Here is a 16968-nt window from a genome sequence, read left to right as displayed (position 1 = left end):
GAGTCGATCGTCATCCCAGAGGGGAAGTCGGAAGACCACTTGTACTACTTCCAGTAAGCAATTGACTGTCCAACAGTCCTTTGCAAGGAAGATGAAATATCACAGCAGTCATCCTGCTGCAAAGCGGATAACTGAGGCCTCGGCAGCCTGGGCGGTGAGAAACGTGGTTCCGGTATCCATCGTTAATTCAGAGCCAACTAGAGACTTGATTGAGGTACTGTGTCCCCGGTACCAAATACCATCTAGGTTCCATTTCTCTAGGCAGGCGATACCGAAAATGCACACAGACCTCAGAAAAAGAGTCCCCAGTGTCCTAAAAAATGCAGTTGTACCCAATGTCCACTTAACCACGGACATGTGGACAAGTGGAGCAGGGCAGACTCAGGACTACATGACTGTGACAGCCCACTGGGTAGATGTATTGCCTCCCGCTGCAAGAACAGCAGCGGCGGCACCAGTAGCAGCATCTCGCAAACGCCAACTCGTTCCTAGGCAGGCTACGCTTTGTATCACCGCTTTCCAGAATACGCACACAGCTGAAAACCTCTTACGGCAACTGAGGAAGATCATCGCAGAATGGCTTACCCCAATAGGACTCTCCTGGGGATTTGTGGCATCGGACAACGCCAGCAATATTGTGCGTGCATTACATCTGGGCAAATTCCAGCACGTCCCATGTTTTGCACATACCTTGAATTTGGTGGTGCAGAATTATTTAAAAACCACAGGGGCGTGCAAGAGATGCTGTCGGTGGCCAGAAGAATTGCGGGCCACTTTCGGCGTACAGGCACCGCGTACAGAAGACTGGAGCACCACCAAAAACACCTGAACCTGCCCTGCCATCATCTGAAGCAAGAGGTGGTAACGAGGTGGAATTCAACCCTCTATATGCTTCAGAGGATGGAGGAGCAGCAAAAGGCCATTCAAGCCTATACATCTGGCCACGATATAGGCAAAGGAGGTGGAATGCACCTGACTCAAGCGCAGTGGAGAATGATTTCAACGTTGTGCAAGGTTCTGCAACCGTTTGAACTTGCCACACGTGAAGTCAGTTCAGACACTGCCAGCCTGAGTCAGGTCATTCCCCTCATCAGGCTTTTGCAGAAGAAGCTGGAGACATTGAAGGAGGAGCTAAAACAGAGCGATTCCGCTAGGCATGTGGGACTTGTGGATGGAGCCCTTCATTCGCTTAACCAGGATTCACGGGTGGTCAATCTGTTGAAATCAGAGCACTACATTTTTGCCACCGTGCTCGATCCTAGATTTAAAACCTACGTTGTATCTCTCTTTCCGGCAGACACAAGTCTGCAGAGGTTCAAAGACCTGCTGGTGAGAAAATTGTCAAGCCAAGCGGAACGTGACCCGTCAACATCTCCTCCTTCACATTCTCCCGCAACTGGGGGTGCGAGGAAAAGGCTACGAATTCCGAGCCCACCCGCTGGCGGTGATGCAGGGCAGTCTGGAGCGAGTGCTGACATCTGGTCCGGACTGAAGGACCTGCCAACGATTACTGACATGTCGTCTACTGTCACTGCATATGATTCTCTCACCATTGAAAGAATGGTGGAGGATTATATGAGTGACCGCATCCAAGTAGGCACGTCAGACAGTCCGTACGTATACTGGCAGGAAAAAGAGGCAATTTGGAGGCCCTTGCACAAACTGGCTTTATTCTACCTAAGTTGCCCTCCCTCCAGTGTGTATGTGTACCCTGAAAGAGTGTTTAGTGCCGCCGCTCACCTTGTCAGCAATCGGCGTACGAGGTTACTTCCAGAAAATGTGGAGAAGATGATGTTCATTAAAATGAATTATAATCAATTCCTCCGTGGAGACATTCACCAGCAGCAATTGCCTCCAGAAAGTACACGGGGACCTGAGATGGTGGATTCCAGTGGGGACGAATTAATAATCTGTGAGGAGGGGGATGTACACAGTGAAAGGGGTGATGAATCGGACGATGATGATGAGGTGGACATCTTGCCTCTGTAGAGCCAGTTTGTGCAAGGAGAGATTGATTGCTTCTTTTTTGGTGGGGGCCCAAACCAACCAGTCATTTCAGTCACAGTCGTGTGGCAGACCCTGTCGCTGAAATGATGGGTTCGTTAAAGTGTGCATGTCCTGTTTATACAACATAAGGGTGGGTGGGAGGGCCGAAGGATAATTCCATCTTGCACCTCTTTTTTCTTTCATTTTTCTTTGCGTCATGTGCTGTTTGGGGACTATTTTTTTGAAGTGCCATCCTGCCTGACACTGCAGTGCCACTCCTAGATGGGCCAGGTGTTTGTGTCGGCCACTTGGGTCGCTTATCTTAGTCACACAGCTACCTCATTGCGCCTCTTTTTTTCTTTGCGTCATGTGCTGTTTGGGGAGTATTTTTTTCAAGTGCCATCCTGTCTGACACTGCAGTGCCACTCCTAGATGGGCCAGGTGTTTGTGTCGGCCACTTGGGTCGCTTAGCTTAGTCACACAGCTACCTCATTGCGCCTCTTTTTTTCTTTGCGTCATGTGCTGTTTGGGGAGTATTTTTTTGAAGGGCCATCCTGCGTGACACTGCAGTGCCACTCCTAGATGGGCCAGGTGTTTGTGTCGGCCACTTGGGTCGCTTAGCTTAGTCACACAGCTACCTCATTGCGCCTCTTTTTTTCTTTGCGTCATGTGTTGTTTGGGGAGTATTTTTTTGAAGGGCCATCCTGCGTGACACTGCAGTGCCACTCCTAGATGGGCCAGGTGTTTGTGTCGGCCACTTGGGTCGCTTATCTTAGTCACATAGCTACCCCATTGCGCCTCTTTTTTTCTTTGCGTCATGTGCTGGTTGGGGAGTATTTTTTTGAAGGGCCATCCTGCGTGACACTGCAGTGCCACTCCTAGATGGGCCAGGTGTTTGTGTCGGCCACTTGGGTCGCTTAGCTTAGTCACACAGCTACCTCGGTGCAAATTTTAGGACTAAAAATAATATTGTGAGGTGTGAGGTGTTCAGAATAGACTGAAAATGAGTGGAAATTATGGTTATTGAGGTTAATAATACTATGGGATCAAAATGACCCCCAAATTCTATGATTTAAGCTGTTTTTAAGGGTTTTTTGAAAAAAACACCCGAATCCAAAACACACCCGAATCCGGCAAAAAAAATTTGGTGAGGTTTTGCCAAAACGCGTTCGAACCCAAAACACGGCCGCGGAACCGAACCCAAAACCAAAACACAAAACCCGAAAAATTTCCGGTGCACATCAGGCCCTGTGTGCGTGCACTGTGTATGTTCAAAGTGCTCAAAGAAGACCCAGCTGCATCACCCCACTCTGTCTCGTCCTGTATGCCCTCTCTGCTCCATCCCTGCTGTCCAGGTCTGTCTCATCACTGGCCAAACTGTGGCTCTACAGCTGTTGTGAAACTACAAGTTCCAGCATGCCCTGCCACAGTTTTGCTATTAGGAAATGCTAAAACTGTGGCAGGACATGCTGGGAAGTGTAGTTTCACAACAGCAGGAGAGCCACAGGTTTGCCAGGCCTGGCTCACTATGGGGGTAATTCCAAGTTGATCGCAGCAGGACATTTTTTAGCAGTTGGGCAAAACCATGTGCACTGCAGGGGGGGCAGATATAACATTTGCAGAGAGAGAGTTATATTTGGGTGGGTTATTTTGTTTCTGTGCAGGGTAAATACTGGCTGCCTGCTTTATTTGTAACTGCAAATTAGATTGCAGATTGAACTCACCACACCCAAATCTATCTCTCTCTGCACATGTTATATCTGCCCCCCCCCCCTGCAGTGCACATGGGGGGTAATTCCAAGTTGATCGCAGCAGGAAATTTTTTAGCAGTTGGGCAAAACCATGTGCACTGCAGGGGGGGCAGATATAACATATGCAGAGAGAGTTAGATTTGGGTGTGGTGAGTTCAATCTGCAATCTAAATTGCAGTGTAAAAATAAAGCAGCCAGTATTTACCCTGCACAGAAATAAAATAACCCACCCAAATCTAACTCTCTCTGCAAATGTTATATCTGCCTCCCCTGCAGTGCACATGGTTTTGCCCAACTGCTAAAAAATTTCCTGCTGCGATCAACTTGGAAATACCTCCATGGTTTTGCCCAACTGCTAAAAAATTTCCTGCTGCGATCAACTTGGAATTACCCCCTATATTGGGAGCTGTTGATCCTTGTATGACAAAGTAGTTTTATCTGTAAGTGACAAGTGAGACTTATTTTTGTGTTGTTTTTTTTAACTTTAGTTCTTTAGTCCTCTAAACCTGAACTTTAATACTTTATTCTCATTTTAGAATTCCTCATGGCAGGGGCACGCTAAGGGCGTGCTTCGGTCCTGGTTGCTGCTGTGCATTTTCGCACAGCGGGCAATCAGGTAGTAACTGCGCAAGCATATGCACTGCAATGTGCACTCGCGCTGGACAGCAACAAACGGCATCGCCGATCAGTGACAGGATGGTGCGAAAAATCCGATCACACGGGCATTCGCAAGGATAATGGAGGTCATTCCGAGTTGATCGCTAGCTGAAAATGTTCGCTGCGCAGCGATGAAGCAAAAAAAGGCACTTCTGCGCATGCGTATGCGGCGCAATGCGCACACGTGACGGACTTTCACAACGGCCGATGCAGCTTCACACAAGGTCTAGTGAAGCTTTTCAGTCGCACTGCTGGCCGCAGAGTGATTGACATGAAGTGGGCGTTTCTGGGTGTCAACTGGCCGTTTTCAAGGAGTGTTCGAAAAAACGCAGGCATGCCAAGAAAAATGCAGTCTGAAGTGATCGCAAGCTAGGAGTAGGTCTGGAGCTGCTCAGAAACTGCACAATTTTTTTTTGTAGTCGCTCTGCGATCATTTCGGTCGCACTTCTGCTAAGCTAAAATACACTCCCAGAGGGCGGTGGCTTAGCGTTTGCACGACTGCTAAAAACTGCTAGCGAGCAATCAACTCGGAATGACCCCCATTGACAGGAGCAAGCCGTTTGTGGGTGATAACTGACGGTTTACTGGGAGTGTTCTGAAAAATACAGGCGTGCCCAAGCGTTTTCAGGGAGGTTGTCTGACGTCAGCTCCGGACCCGATCAGCCTGTTCTCATCGCACTGTAAGTCCTGGGCTGTGCAGAGACTACACACACTGGATTTTTGCAGCTCTGCGTTTACATGGAATCGCACACTTGCACTCCAAATTTACACTCCCCCTGGAGGCGGCGACTATCCGAATGCAGGACAACAAAGTTTGCAGCCCAGCGATAAGGTCTGAATCACCCCCTAAGAGAGGAGGGGGCCCCTGTGCATCCTCCATCCAGTCCCTCTCCACTCTAGTGAGTAGATTCTGTCACTGTGCTAGAGAGTCTACTGCATTGCACATGTGCAGGTATCCAGGAATGGCTCTTGAGAGGTGAATATTGAAGGAATGGGTGAAGGGTTTTCAGTGTGGGCCCCTTGGAGCCAGGGGCCTATGTGCACTGCTCTCCAGGCCTGATTCATGTACGGTCACAGTGAAGGAAATAGAGATGAGAGGGTTCGGTTCCTCGAGATCCGAACCCCCCCGAACTTCACCTATTTTAAACGGTTCCGAGGCAGCCTCGGATCTTCCCGCCTTGCTCGGTAAACCCGAACGCGCCCGAACGTCATCAACCCACTGTCGGATTCTTGCGAGATTCGTTTTCTATATAAAGAGCTGAGCGTCACCGCCATTTTCACTCGTGCATTGGAGATTGAACGGAGAGGACGTGGCTGCGTAATCTGTGCTCAGTGTGCTGCAAATATCTGTGCTCAGTGTGCTGAAAATATCTGTGCTCAGTGTGCTGAAAATATCTACGTTCTCTGCCTGAAAACGCTCCATATCTGTGCTCAGTGTGCTGCAAATATCTGTGCTCAGTGTGCTTTATTGTGGGGACTGGGGACCACTAGTATATAATTATATTTATAGTAGTACAGTACAGTAGGCCATTGCTGTATCTTGCAGCTCTGTGTCACTGCAAGTATCCATTCCATATCTGTACTGCATTTTTGTGAGCAGTATATATAGTATTACAGTGCAGCATTTTGGTGACCCAACAGTATATAGTTGTGTACAGTGGCCATTGCTGTATCTTGCAGCTCTGTGTCACTGCAAGTATCCATTCCATATCTGTGCTGCATTATTATGAGCAGTATATAGTAGGACAGTGCAGCATTTTGGTGACCAGCAGTATACATATATAGTACAGTACAGTAGGCCATTGCTGTATCTTGCAGCTCTGTGTCACTTCTAGTATCCTGATCAGTGCTCAGTATCTGCTGCATTGTTGTGACCAGTATGTATACTGTACTGTGCGATGTGTGTTATACACCTGGTGATTATACATCCTGTAATCTGTACTGAGCGATGTGTGAGATGCACCTGGGGATTATACACCCTATATACTGTACTGTGTGATGTGTGAGATACACCTGGGGATTATGCACCCTATATTATTATTATTATCCTTTATTTATATGGCGCCACAAGGGTTCTGCAGCGCCCAATTACAGAGTACATAAATAATCAAACAGGAAACCAGCAATTTACAGTTGATGACAGTATAGGACAAGTACAGGGTAAAGAAACATAGTTACATCAGCAGATGACACTGGAATAAGTATCAGGTGGCAGAAGACTGCTGGATGTGGTACAGTTGGAGATTATTAAAGTAAGACAAAGGATAAGCACATGAGGGAAGAAGTCCCTGCTTGTGAGAGCTTACAATCTAAAGGGGAGGGGTAGACCGACATGGGTGACACAGATGGGGTACATAGAGAACGTGGAACAGAGGGTCAGGATGAGATTTGGCTGGGTTTGGTGAAGAAGTGGACCCCCAGAAGGCACAAGTCCATTAACTTAACATTGCAACATTTTACTGGGCTATGCAGGAGAAAATTAAAAATAGGGGAAAATAAAAATAAAAAAAAGAATCGATAACTTCTACCGCTTTCAAAAAGGTCAATGGAAGCTGAAATAATGGACAACTATCTCATAAAAGCCAGATACAGTATACCGAACAGTACTTAGCAGAGTTAGGAATGAGTGCTTATGAAATACAGTAACATTTTTTTGACATAATACTTCAGAAACTGCATGGCTGGTCTCTTGCACTCTTTTGCTCTAATACACCACCTGCTTTAGGATTTATATTCAAAAACATTATGTCTCCATAATCTTCTTGGAAAGTGGTTTGTTCCTTTGTAAGGGAAAGAGAACAAACCTTCTCAAACAACGGTTTCTCAATTTCTTTTTCCTCTGGGAAGGAATTGTGGATTCGCAGGAATATCTGAGCATTTCTGTAATCAGAAAGCAGCGACTTTCTACAAATGTTTACGAATAATTCCAGTGATTTTGTCATTTTCTTCCAGTGATTTGGACCAATAATACCATTGATTAGAACGAATAATTCCAGTGATTTTGTCATTTTCTTCCAGTGATTTGAACCAATAATACCATTGATTAGAACGAATAATTCCAGTGATTTTGTCATTTTCTTCCAGTGATTTGGAACAATAATACCATTGATTAGAACAAATAATTCCTGTGATATTGAGGTGTTTGTGTCGCTTAGCTTAGCCGTCCAGCGACCACAGTGCACCTCTTTTTCTCTTTTCTTTGCATCATGTGCTGATTGGGGACAATTTTTTTAAGTGCCATCCTGTCTGACACTTCCGTATAAGTTCAGTGGTACTGCCATTTGATATAATTCCCGACATTACTGCCATTTAATTCCAGTGATTTTGTCATCTTCTTCCAGTGATTTGGACCATTGATTAGAACGAATAATTCCAGTGATTTTGTCATTTTCATCCAGTGATTTGGAACAATAATACCATTGATTAGAACAAATAATTCCTGTGATATTGAGGTGTTTGTGTCGCTTAGCTTAGCCGTCCAGCGACCACAGTGCACCTCTTTTTCTCTTTTCTTTGCATCATGTGCTGATTGGGGACAATTTTTTTAAGTGCCATCCTGTCTGACACTTCCGTATAAGTTCAGTGGTACTGCCATTTGATATAATTCACGACATTACTGCCATTTAATTCCAGTGATTTTGTCATCTTCTTCCAGTGATTTGGACCAATAATACCATTGATTAGAACGAATAATTCCAGTGATTTTGTCATTTTCTTCAGTGATTTGGACCAATAATACCATTGATTAGAATGAATAATTCCTGTGATATTGAGGTGTTTGTGTTGCTTAGCTTAGCCGTCCAGCGACCACAGTGCACCTCTTTTTCTCTTTTCTTTGCATCATGTGCTGTTTGGGGCCAATTTTTTGAAGTGCCATCCTGTCTGACACTGCAGTGCCACTCCTAAATGGGCCAGGTGTTTGTGCCGCCCTCTTGGGTCGCTTTGCTTAGTCATCCAGCGACCTCGGTGCAAATTTTAGGACTAAAAATAGTATTGTGAGGTGTGAGGTGTTCAGAATAGACTGGAAATGAGTGGAAATTGTGGTTATTGAGGTTAATAATACTATAGGATCAAAATTACCCCAAAATTCTATGATTTAAGCTGTTTTTGAGGGTTTTTTGAAAAAAAAACACCCGAATCCAAAACACACCCGAATACGACAAAAAAATTTCAGGGAGGTTTTGCCAAAACGCGTCTGAATCCAAAACACGGCCGCGGAACCGAATCCAAAACCAAAACACAAAACCCGAAAAATTTCCGGTGCACATCTCTAGAAGGAAATCACAAAATGCACTGATGTTCAGTATAGGTCCTGCGACGTCGCTCGCAGAGCAAGGTGTCTGCAACCGTTTGGGGTTCGGGAGGGGTTGATAGGCTCCAATTGTTTCTGCATTCACAACCAATGTACCTGGCTGCCGGGCTCCGGGCTCCATGGGTGATCTTGCAATGCTTGCAAGATCTCACACATTGCACAAAATGGTAAGCTGCTCAATCTGATTGTGATGTCACTCAGGTGCTAAAAGGGAGGGGTAATTCTGTGTAGGAAAAAACAATGTGTTCCCTAATGCACGCCAAGTGAAAAATTTTTCACTCGGTGTGCATTAGGGAACACATTGTTTTTTCCTACAAAGATCTCACACATGCACAGTGGGGCAGGCAGAGTAGTGAGACACAGCGCAGCAGCACTAGTCTGTTACGCTGTGGGCTCTGACAGGGATCGCTGGAGGGGGGAGTTTTCACTCCCCCCATTCTGGCAGCCGAGATATTAATACATCTTGCAGCATTGCTTCCTACTTTGCCTTGAGGCAAATGTCTCTCATTTCCCGAGACCTGAACATCAATGTCATATGAACCACACAGAGCAGCTAAGGTTATCACAGCTCATTCTATAGAAGTCAACACAGTCCTTTGTGATAATACATAATATACATACCCTGGTTACATCGCGTTCCATCTTCCTTTGTCTATCTGATAAATTGACTTCAGTACTTAAAGCACGACTTGATTTCACAGTGTTGATTATGGAAACATAACAAAATACCATGACCATTACAGGTAGGAAGAAGCAGCAAATAAAAATGGACACAATATATGACTTATAAATTGTGGAGAAGCTGGCTTTGGTCCAGTCAATTTCACAAGTTCCATACATACGATCTGAGAAAAGCAGAACACTTATTGTTAGTAATTCCCTAAACAAATTATTCTGCAGACTGCAGTATGTAAAACTAGGACTAGATTTATCAAGCCTTGGAGAGTGATACATTGCACGGTGATAAACTACCAAACTACCAAACAGTCAGCTCCTAACTGTCATTTTTCAAACACAGCCTGTAACATGGCAGTTAGGAGCTGATTGGTTGGTACATTATCACCGTGCAATTTATCACTCTCTAAAGCTTGATAAATGCAGGCGAAAGTTCCACTATATACCTGCAGATTTGAGTCTATACTGAATTGCCCAATATCTATTTAGTGAATCTTTTGTTATTCCCCCAGGTGCTTGAATCTTGATGCACCTTGGCACGGGTGCCTATGTTTGCCTCCAGCAAGGGTCCCAGGTGCCCCAGCTTCAACTGGGGCAGGGCTTGTTGTTAATGTTAATGATGTTGTTAATAATCGTAGATATTAGTTTCTCAGCTACAGTACAGTATGTTGAAACATTGAATGAGTATGCAAGAGTAAAGGGGGGTAATCACAGAGCGATATTCTAAGCAATCTGACTAGATTGCTTAGAATATAAGCCTGATCGCTCCGTGTGTACCCCTTACAGCGATAGCGATGCGCAGCCCCGCGCATCGCTATCGCTGCTGCTAGATTGGCCTGCCGTGCAGGCCAATCTAGCGGGTCGCTCACTTCACCCGCTGGGTGAAATGGGCAGCCCCCCCGTCTCCCCCCGCACGCTCAGCACACATCGCACTGTGCTGAGCGGCGGGAGAGATGTGTGCTGAGCGGTTCGCTCAGCACACATCTCACCCCGCATCGGCCCATCTATATGGGCCTTTAGACACATCTGTTGATAACAAAACTGCAGTAATGATGATAAACTGCTATATGTGCACATTGAGACATCTTTAGTGTATATTTACATGTAACTATTGAGTCCTTGGCACAACCACCACAATATTATGTGCTTTCTGCTCACTTGGAATTTCTACATATATACAGTAGTTACAAGGGCAAGGGCGTAGCTACCATAGGTGCAGGGAGTGCAGCTGCTATGGGGCCCAGAGCTGAGAGGGGCCCACATTCCATGTCACACTTACATGTGTTATATACATTTTTCACCATTGAGTGGTATATAGAGGCCCTTGCAAACTTTTGCCTTGGGGGCTACAATATATTTAGGCATGTTCCTAGACTTGCTCATAATAAGGTAGTATAAAATGAACTAAAGGGTTTTATAATGTTGCATAATATGAACTGGGGCACTGTAATGTGGCACAATATGAAATGGAGACATTATAGTGTGGCACAATATGAAGTGGAGGCACAGCAATGTAGCATAATATGAACTAGGGACACTGTATGGCAGAGGTGGCCAAAAGTAGATCACGATCTACCGGTAGCTCGCAGAGCATCCGCCGGTAGATCACAACAGACTTAACAGAAAATAACTGTAGTTTGATCCAGCCGGCGGTGGTGACTCCAGGAGAAACAGCCAGCGGGAGGCCATGGAGCGTGAAAGTGGGAGCCGTGCCTACAGGGAGAGGGAGGACTGAAGATAGGCAATGTGACAACTTGTCAGGTAAGTTATGCAAAGGGGAGTTTCTTCACAAGGAGAGGGACGATCTGCAAAGTAGGAGGGGGATCTGCACAGAGCATGGTATCTTCACAAAGGGTTTTGTTTTTTTACACAAGGGGGGGGATCTACAAAAGGTGGAGAATCTGCACAGAGGGGATTATTGTACAGGGGGCTATTATGCAGTGGACTGGAAGGGGGGTATCTGCAAAGTGGCGGATTTCCACAGAGTAGGGCATTGTACAGGGGGCTTTTATGCAGGGGAGTGGAAGGGGGTATCTGGACAAGGGGGGGGGGATCTGTAAAGGGGGGATTTGCACAGAGGGGGGTTATTTGATGTTGTTATTCTTAATGCTATTTTTAAATGTGCGCATTAATATTGGGGCTGTTATTTGATGGCATCATTATTAATGCTATTTTTAAATCTGAGCGTTATTATTGGTGTTATTTGACGCCTGTAGATCACAGATAAGTAAGTGAACAAAAGTAGATCCGAGGTCACAAAAGTCCGGCCACCCCTGCTGTATGGCCTAATGTGAATTGGGGGTACTGTGTGGCTTAATGTGTACTGGCAGCCCTACAATGTAACATAACAGTACCTAAGGCACTACTATGAATTAGAAAATTAAATAGGACACTACTATGGGGCATAACATTAACAACTGCTGAGGAGAGGTCTCTCACTAGAAGCACTGGACAGGGGCCCCTTCAATATGTTGCTATGGGGCCTACAAAGTTCTGGCTACGCCCCTGGGCAAGTGGAATACCTGGAATAAATTTCCTATATCCAGCATATTAAAAAAACTTGGTCCTAATATGAAGTGATACATCAGCACACTCATGTCTTAAATATGAATCAAGCTCATACAATACTGTACTGTATATGATATTGTATACTTTTGGGGGGCTGTGAATACAATTAATAAATTATAACTGATGGTAAATTCTACAATACACATGCTTCTCTTACTGGTTTTAGGGGGGGTGTTCATCATATCTATGATCTGATGAGTACATTTTATCATCTGGAATGTGTGCACTTCTCCCTATCGATAGGTTACTTACCTCTATAGCTTCCCCAGCCTAGGAGAGGAGCCACTGACCAAAACAATGCCGCAATCCATATCAGTACCAGCGATATAGTGATGCTGCCATTGCTAATGCAATTAGCTGTAATGATAAGTTCAGAAATACATAAATATGTTTATGTCATACATAAGGGAGGAAATAACTAAAGAAAAATATATGCAGGCATAGAAACTATCATTCTGAGTTTTTCCAGACATGGGGCAGGATGTAGTGGGCGGCGCTCAAGTTCGAAGACCATGCGGAATGCCGGCCGAACTCATATGTTTTATTAAAGGGGCAATCACTTACAAGGCATGGTTTTGACTTGTAAGTGATTTCCCCTCCTTCTGTATCACACCACACGGAACCCTTAGTAATGTTTTTGTACTAGTTTTTGTACTGGGGGTCTGGGGCGGTGGTGCAATGTGTCTAAATGCTCTACCTGGCGCAATGTGTATAAGGGGTTCTACCTGTTGCAATGTGTATAACATGCTGTACCTGGTGCAATGTGTATAACGTGCTCTACCTGGCCCAATGTGTATAGGGGTTCTACCTGGTGCAATGTGTATAACGTGCTCTGCCTGGTGCAATGTGTATAAAGTCATCTACCTGGTGCAATGTGTATAATGTGCTCTACCTTGCGCAATGTGTAAAAAAAAAGTGTAGTTATATATATGTACACAATTTAAAAATAATAATACTGGATTTTATATATATATATATATATATATATATATATATATATATATATATATATGTATATGCCTGGCACTCCCTGTGTACCTGCAATAATCCCGGGTGCCCTCCGCAAATTGGTAATGAAATAAACGTGGAAAAAGGCAGCGGCACCTCGGTAAACGTTAAAAGATGATTTTAGTGTGGAATAAAAAAAATTGGTCACATAGGGCCAACGTTTCGGGCGTGAACAGGTTTTTTCTTTTACCGGAGTGCCGCTGCCTTTATATATATATATATATATTACATATATGTATATATATATATATATATATATATATATATATATATACATATACAATAAACACAGATAGGGTATTGTGGACGGCCTCCGGTGTCGTGAATTATATAAACCAACTATAATAGTATGTAAAAAGTATAACAAATATTTATTAAACACAATACTTACTGTTTTTAATAAATATGTGTTATACTTTTTACATACTATTATAGTCGGTTTATATATTTCACGGCACCGGAGGTCGCCCACAATTAGAGATGAGCGGGTTCGGTTCCTCGGAATCCGAACCCGCCCGAACTTCAGCTTTTTTTACACGGATCCGAGCGACTCGGATCTTCCCGCCTTGCTCGGTTAACCCGAGCGCGCCCGAACGTCATCATGACGCTGTCGGATTCTCGCGAGGCTCGGATTCTATCGCGAGACTCGGATTCTATATAAGGAGCCGCGCGTCGCCGCCATTTTACACGTGCATTGAGATTCATAGGGAGAGGACGTGGCTGGCGTCCTCTCCGTTTTTAGAGAAGAAATAGATAGGAGAGTGAGAGTGAGACAGTGACACTTCATTTACTGGAGCTTAGGAGGAGTACTCAGACAGAGAGTGCAGAATTTTGCTGATAGTATTAGTTAGTTATACTAGTGACAGAGTGAGACAGTGACACTTCATTTACTGGAGCTTAGGAGGAGTACTCAGACAGAGAGTGCAGAATTTTGCTGATAGTATTAGTTAGTTATACTAATGACTGACCAGTGACCACCAGTGCAGTTTTATATTATTTAATATAATCCGTTCTCTGCCTGAAAAAACGATACACAGTGACTCAGTCACATACCATATCTGTGCTCAGCCCAGTGTGCTGCTGCATCATCTATGTATAATATCTGACTGTGCTCACACAGCTTAATTGTGGGGGAGACTGGGGAGCAGTTAGGTTATAGCAGGAGCCAGGAGTACATATTAAAATTAAACAGTGCACACTTTTTTTCTGCAGGAGTGCCACTGCCAGTGTGACTGACCAGTGACCTGACCACCAGTATATAGTATACTATATTGTATTGTGAATGTCTGCCTGTAAAAGTTAAACACACGTCGTGTGACTTGTGTGGTGTTTTTTTATTCTATAAAATAAAAAACTCATTCTGCAGACAGTGTCCAGCAGGTCCGTCATTATATAATATATACCTGTCCGGCTGCAGTAGTGATATATATATATTTTTTATATCATTATTTATCATCCAGTCGCAGCAGACACAGTACGGTAGTTCACGGCTGTAGCTACCTCTGTGTCGGCACTCGGCAGTCCATCCATAATTGTATACCACCTACCCGTGTTTTTTTCTTTTTCTTTCTTCTTTATACATACTACATCTCATTATCATCCAGTCTATATTAGCAGCAGACACAGTACAGTACGGTAGTCCACGGCTGTAGCTACCTCTGTGTCGGCACTCGGCAGTCCGTCCATAATTGTATACCACCTACCCGTGTTTTTTTTTCTTCTTTATACATACTACATCTCATTATCAACCAGTCTATATTAGCAGCAGACACAGTACGGTAGTCCACGGCTGTAGCTACCTCAGTGTCGGCACTCGGCAGTCCATCCATAATTGTATACCACCTACCCGTGGTTTTTTTTTCTTTCTTCTTTATACATACTACATCTCATTATCATCCAGTCTATATTAGCAGCAGACACAGTACAGTACGGTAGTCCACGGCTGTAGCTACCTCTGTGTCGGCACTCGGCAGTCCATCCATAATTGTATACCACCTACCCGTGTTTTTTTTTTCTTTCTTCTTTATACATACTACATCTCATTATCATCCAGTCTATATTAGCAGCAGACACAGTACAGTACGGTAGTCCACGGCTGTAGCTACCTCTGTGTCGGCACTCGGCAGTCCATCCATAATTGTATACCACCTACCCGTGGTTTTTTTTTCTTTCTTCTTTATACATACTACATCTCATTATCATCCAGTCTATATTAGCAGCAGACACAGTACAGTACGGTAGTCCACGGCTGTAGCTACCTCTGTGTCGGCACTCGGCAGTCCATCCATAATTGTATACCACCTACCCGTGGTTTTTTTTTCTTTCTTCTTTATACATACTACATCTCATTATCATCCAGTCTATATTAGCAGCAGACACAGTACAGTACGGTAGTCCACGGCTGTAGCTACCTCTGTGTCGGCACTCGGCAGTCCATCCATAATTGTATACCACCTACCCGTGGTTTTTTTTTCTTTCTTCTTTATACATACTACATCTCATTATCATCCAGTCTATATTAGCAGCAGACACAGTACAGTACGGTAGTCCACGGCTGTAGCTACCTCTGTGTCGGCACTCGGCAGTCCATCCATAATTGTATACCACCTACCCGTGGTTTTTTTTTCTTTCTTCTTTATACATACTACATCTCATTATCATCCAGTCTATATTAGCAGCAGACACAGTACAGTACGGTAGTCCACGGCTGTAGCTACCTCTGTGTCGGCACTCGGCAGTCCATCCATAATTGTATACCACCTACTCGTGGTTTTTTTTTCTTTCTTCTTTATACATACTACATCTCATTATCATCCAGTCTATATTAGCAGCAGACACAGTACAGTACGGTAGTCCACGGCTGTAGCTACCTCTGTGTCGGCACTCGGCAGTCCATCCATAATTGTATACCACCTACCCGTGGTTTTTTTTTCTTTCTTCTTTATACATACATACTACATCTCATTATCATCCAGTCTATATTAGCAGCAGACACAGTACAGTACAATAGTCCACGGCTGTAGCTACCTCTGTGTCGGCACTCGGCAGTCCATCCATAATTGTATACTAGTATCCATCCATCTCCATTGTTTACCTGAGGTGCCTTTTAGTTGTGCCTATTAAAATATGGAGAACAAAAATGTTGAGGTTCCAAAATTAGGGAAAGATCAAGATCCACTTCCACCTCGTGCTGAAGCTGCTGCCACTAGCCATGGCCGAGACGATGAAATGCCAGCAACGTCGTCTGCCAAGGCCGATGCCCAATGTCATAGTACAGAGCATGTCAAATCCAAAACACAAAAGATCAGTAAAAAAAGGACTCCAAAACCTAAAATAAAATTGTCGGAGGAGAAGCGTAAACTTGCCAATATGCCATTTACCACACGGAGTGGCAAGGAACGGCTGAGGCCCTGGCCTATGTTCATGGCTAGTGGTTCAGCTTCACATGAGGATGGAAGCACTCAGCCTCTCGCTAGAAAACTGAAAAGACTCAAGCTGGCAAAAGCACCGCAAAGAACTGTGCGTTCTTCGAAATCCCAAATCCACAAGGAGAGTCCAATTGTGTCGGTTGCAATGCCTGACCTTCCCAACACTGGACGTGAAGAGCATGCGCCTTCCACCATTTGCACGCCCCCTGCAAGTGCTGGAAGGAGCACCCGCAGTCCAGTTCCTGATAGTCAGATTGAAGATGTCAGTGTTGAAGTACACCAGGATGAGGAGGATATGGGTGTTGCTGGCGCTGGGGAGGAAATTGACCAGGAGGATTCTGATGGTGAGGTGGTTTGTTTAAGTCAGGCACCCGGGGAGACACCTGTTGTCCGTGGGAGGAATATGGCCGTTGACATGCCTGGTGAAAATACCAAAAAAATCAGCTCTTCGGTGTGGAGGTATTTCACCAGAAATGCGGACAACATTTGTCAAGCCGTGTGTTCCCTTTGTCAAGCTGTAATAAGTAGGGGTAAGGACGTTAACCACCTCGGAACATCCTCCCTTATACGTCACCTGCAGCGC

At 44.7% G+C, this 16968-nt stretch overlaps 1 protein-coding gene across 1 annotated transcript in view; it reads right to left on the bottom strand.

Annotated features, from left to right (window-relative positions):
• LOC134911704 (opsin-5-like) overlaps positions 1–16968 on the bottom strand; it is a 113383-nt gene that overhangs the window by 11801 nt on the left and 84614 nt on the right. The window contains exons 4-5 of the mRNA XM_063919778.1: positions 12202–12306; positions 9328–9551 (exon numbers count right to left, since the gene is read on the bottom strand). Coding sequence (XP_063775848.1) covers positions 9328–9551; positions 12202–12306 — 329 coding nt within the window. The remainder of the gene's footprint in view (positions 1–9327; positions 9552–12201; positions 12307–16968) is intronic.

Source organism: Pseudophryne corroboree, chromosome 4 (genome assembly GCF_028390025.1).
Source record: "Pseudophryne corroboree isolate aPseCor3 chromosome 4, aPseCor3.hap2, whole genome shotgun sequence".
Classification (NCBI taxonomy): domain Eukaryota; kingdom Metazoa; phylum Chordata; class Amphibia; order Anura; family Myobatrachidae; genus Pseudophryne; species Pseudophryne corroboree.
This window is presented reverse-complemented; position numbering and strand designations above follow the sequence as displayed.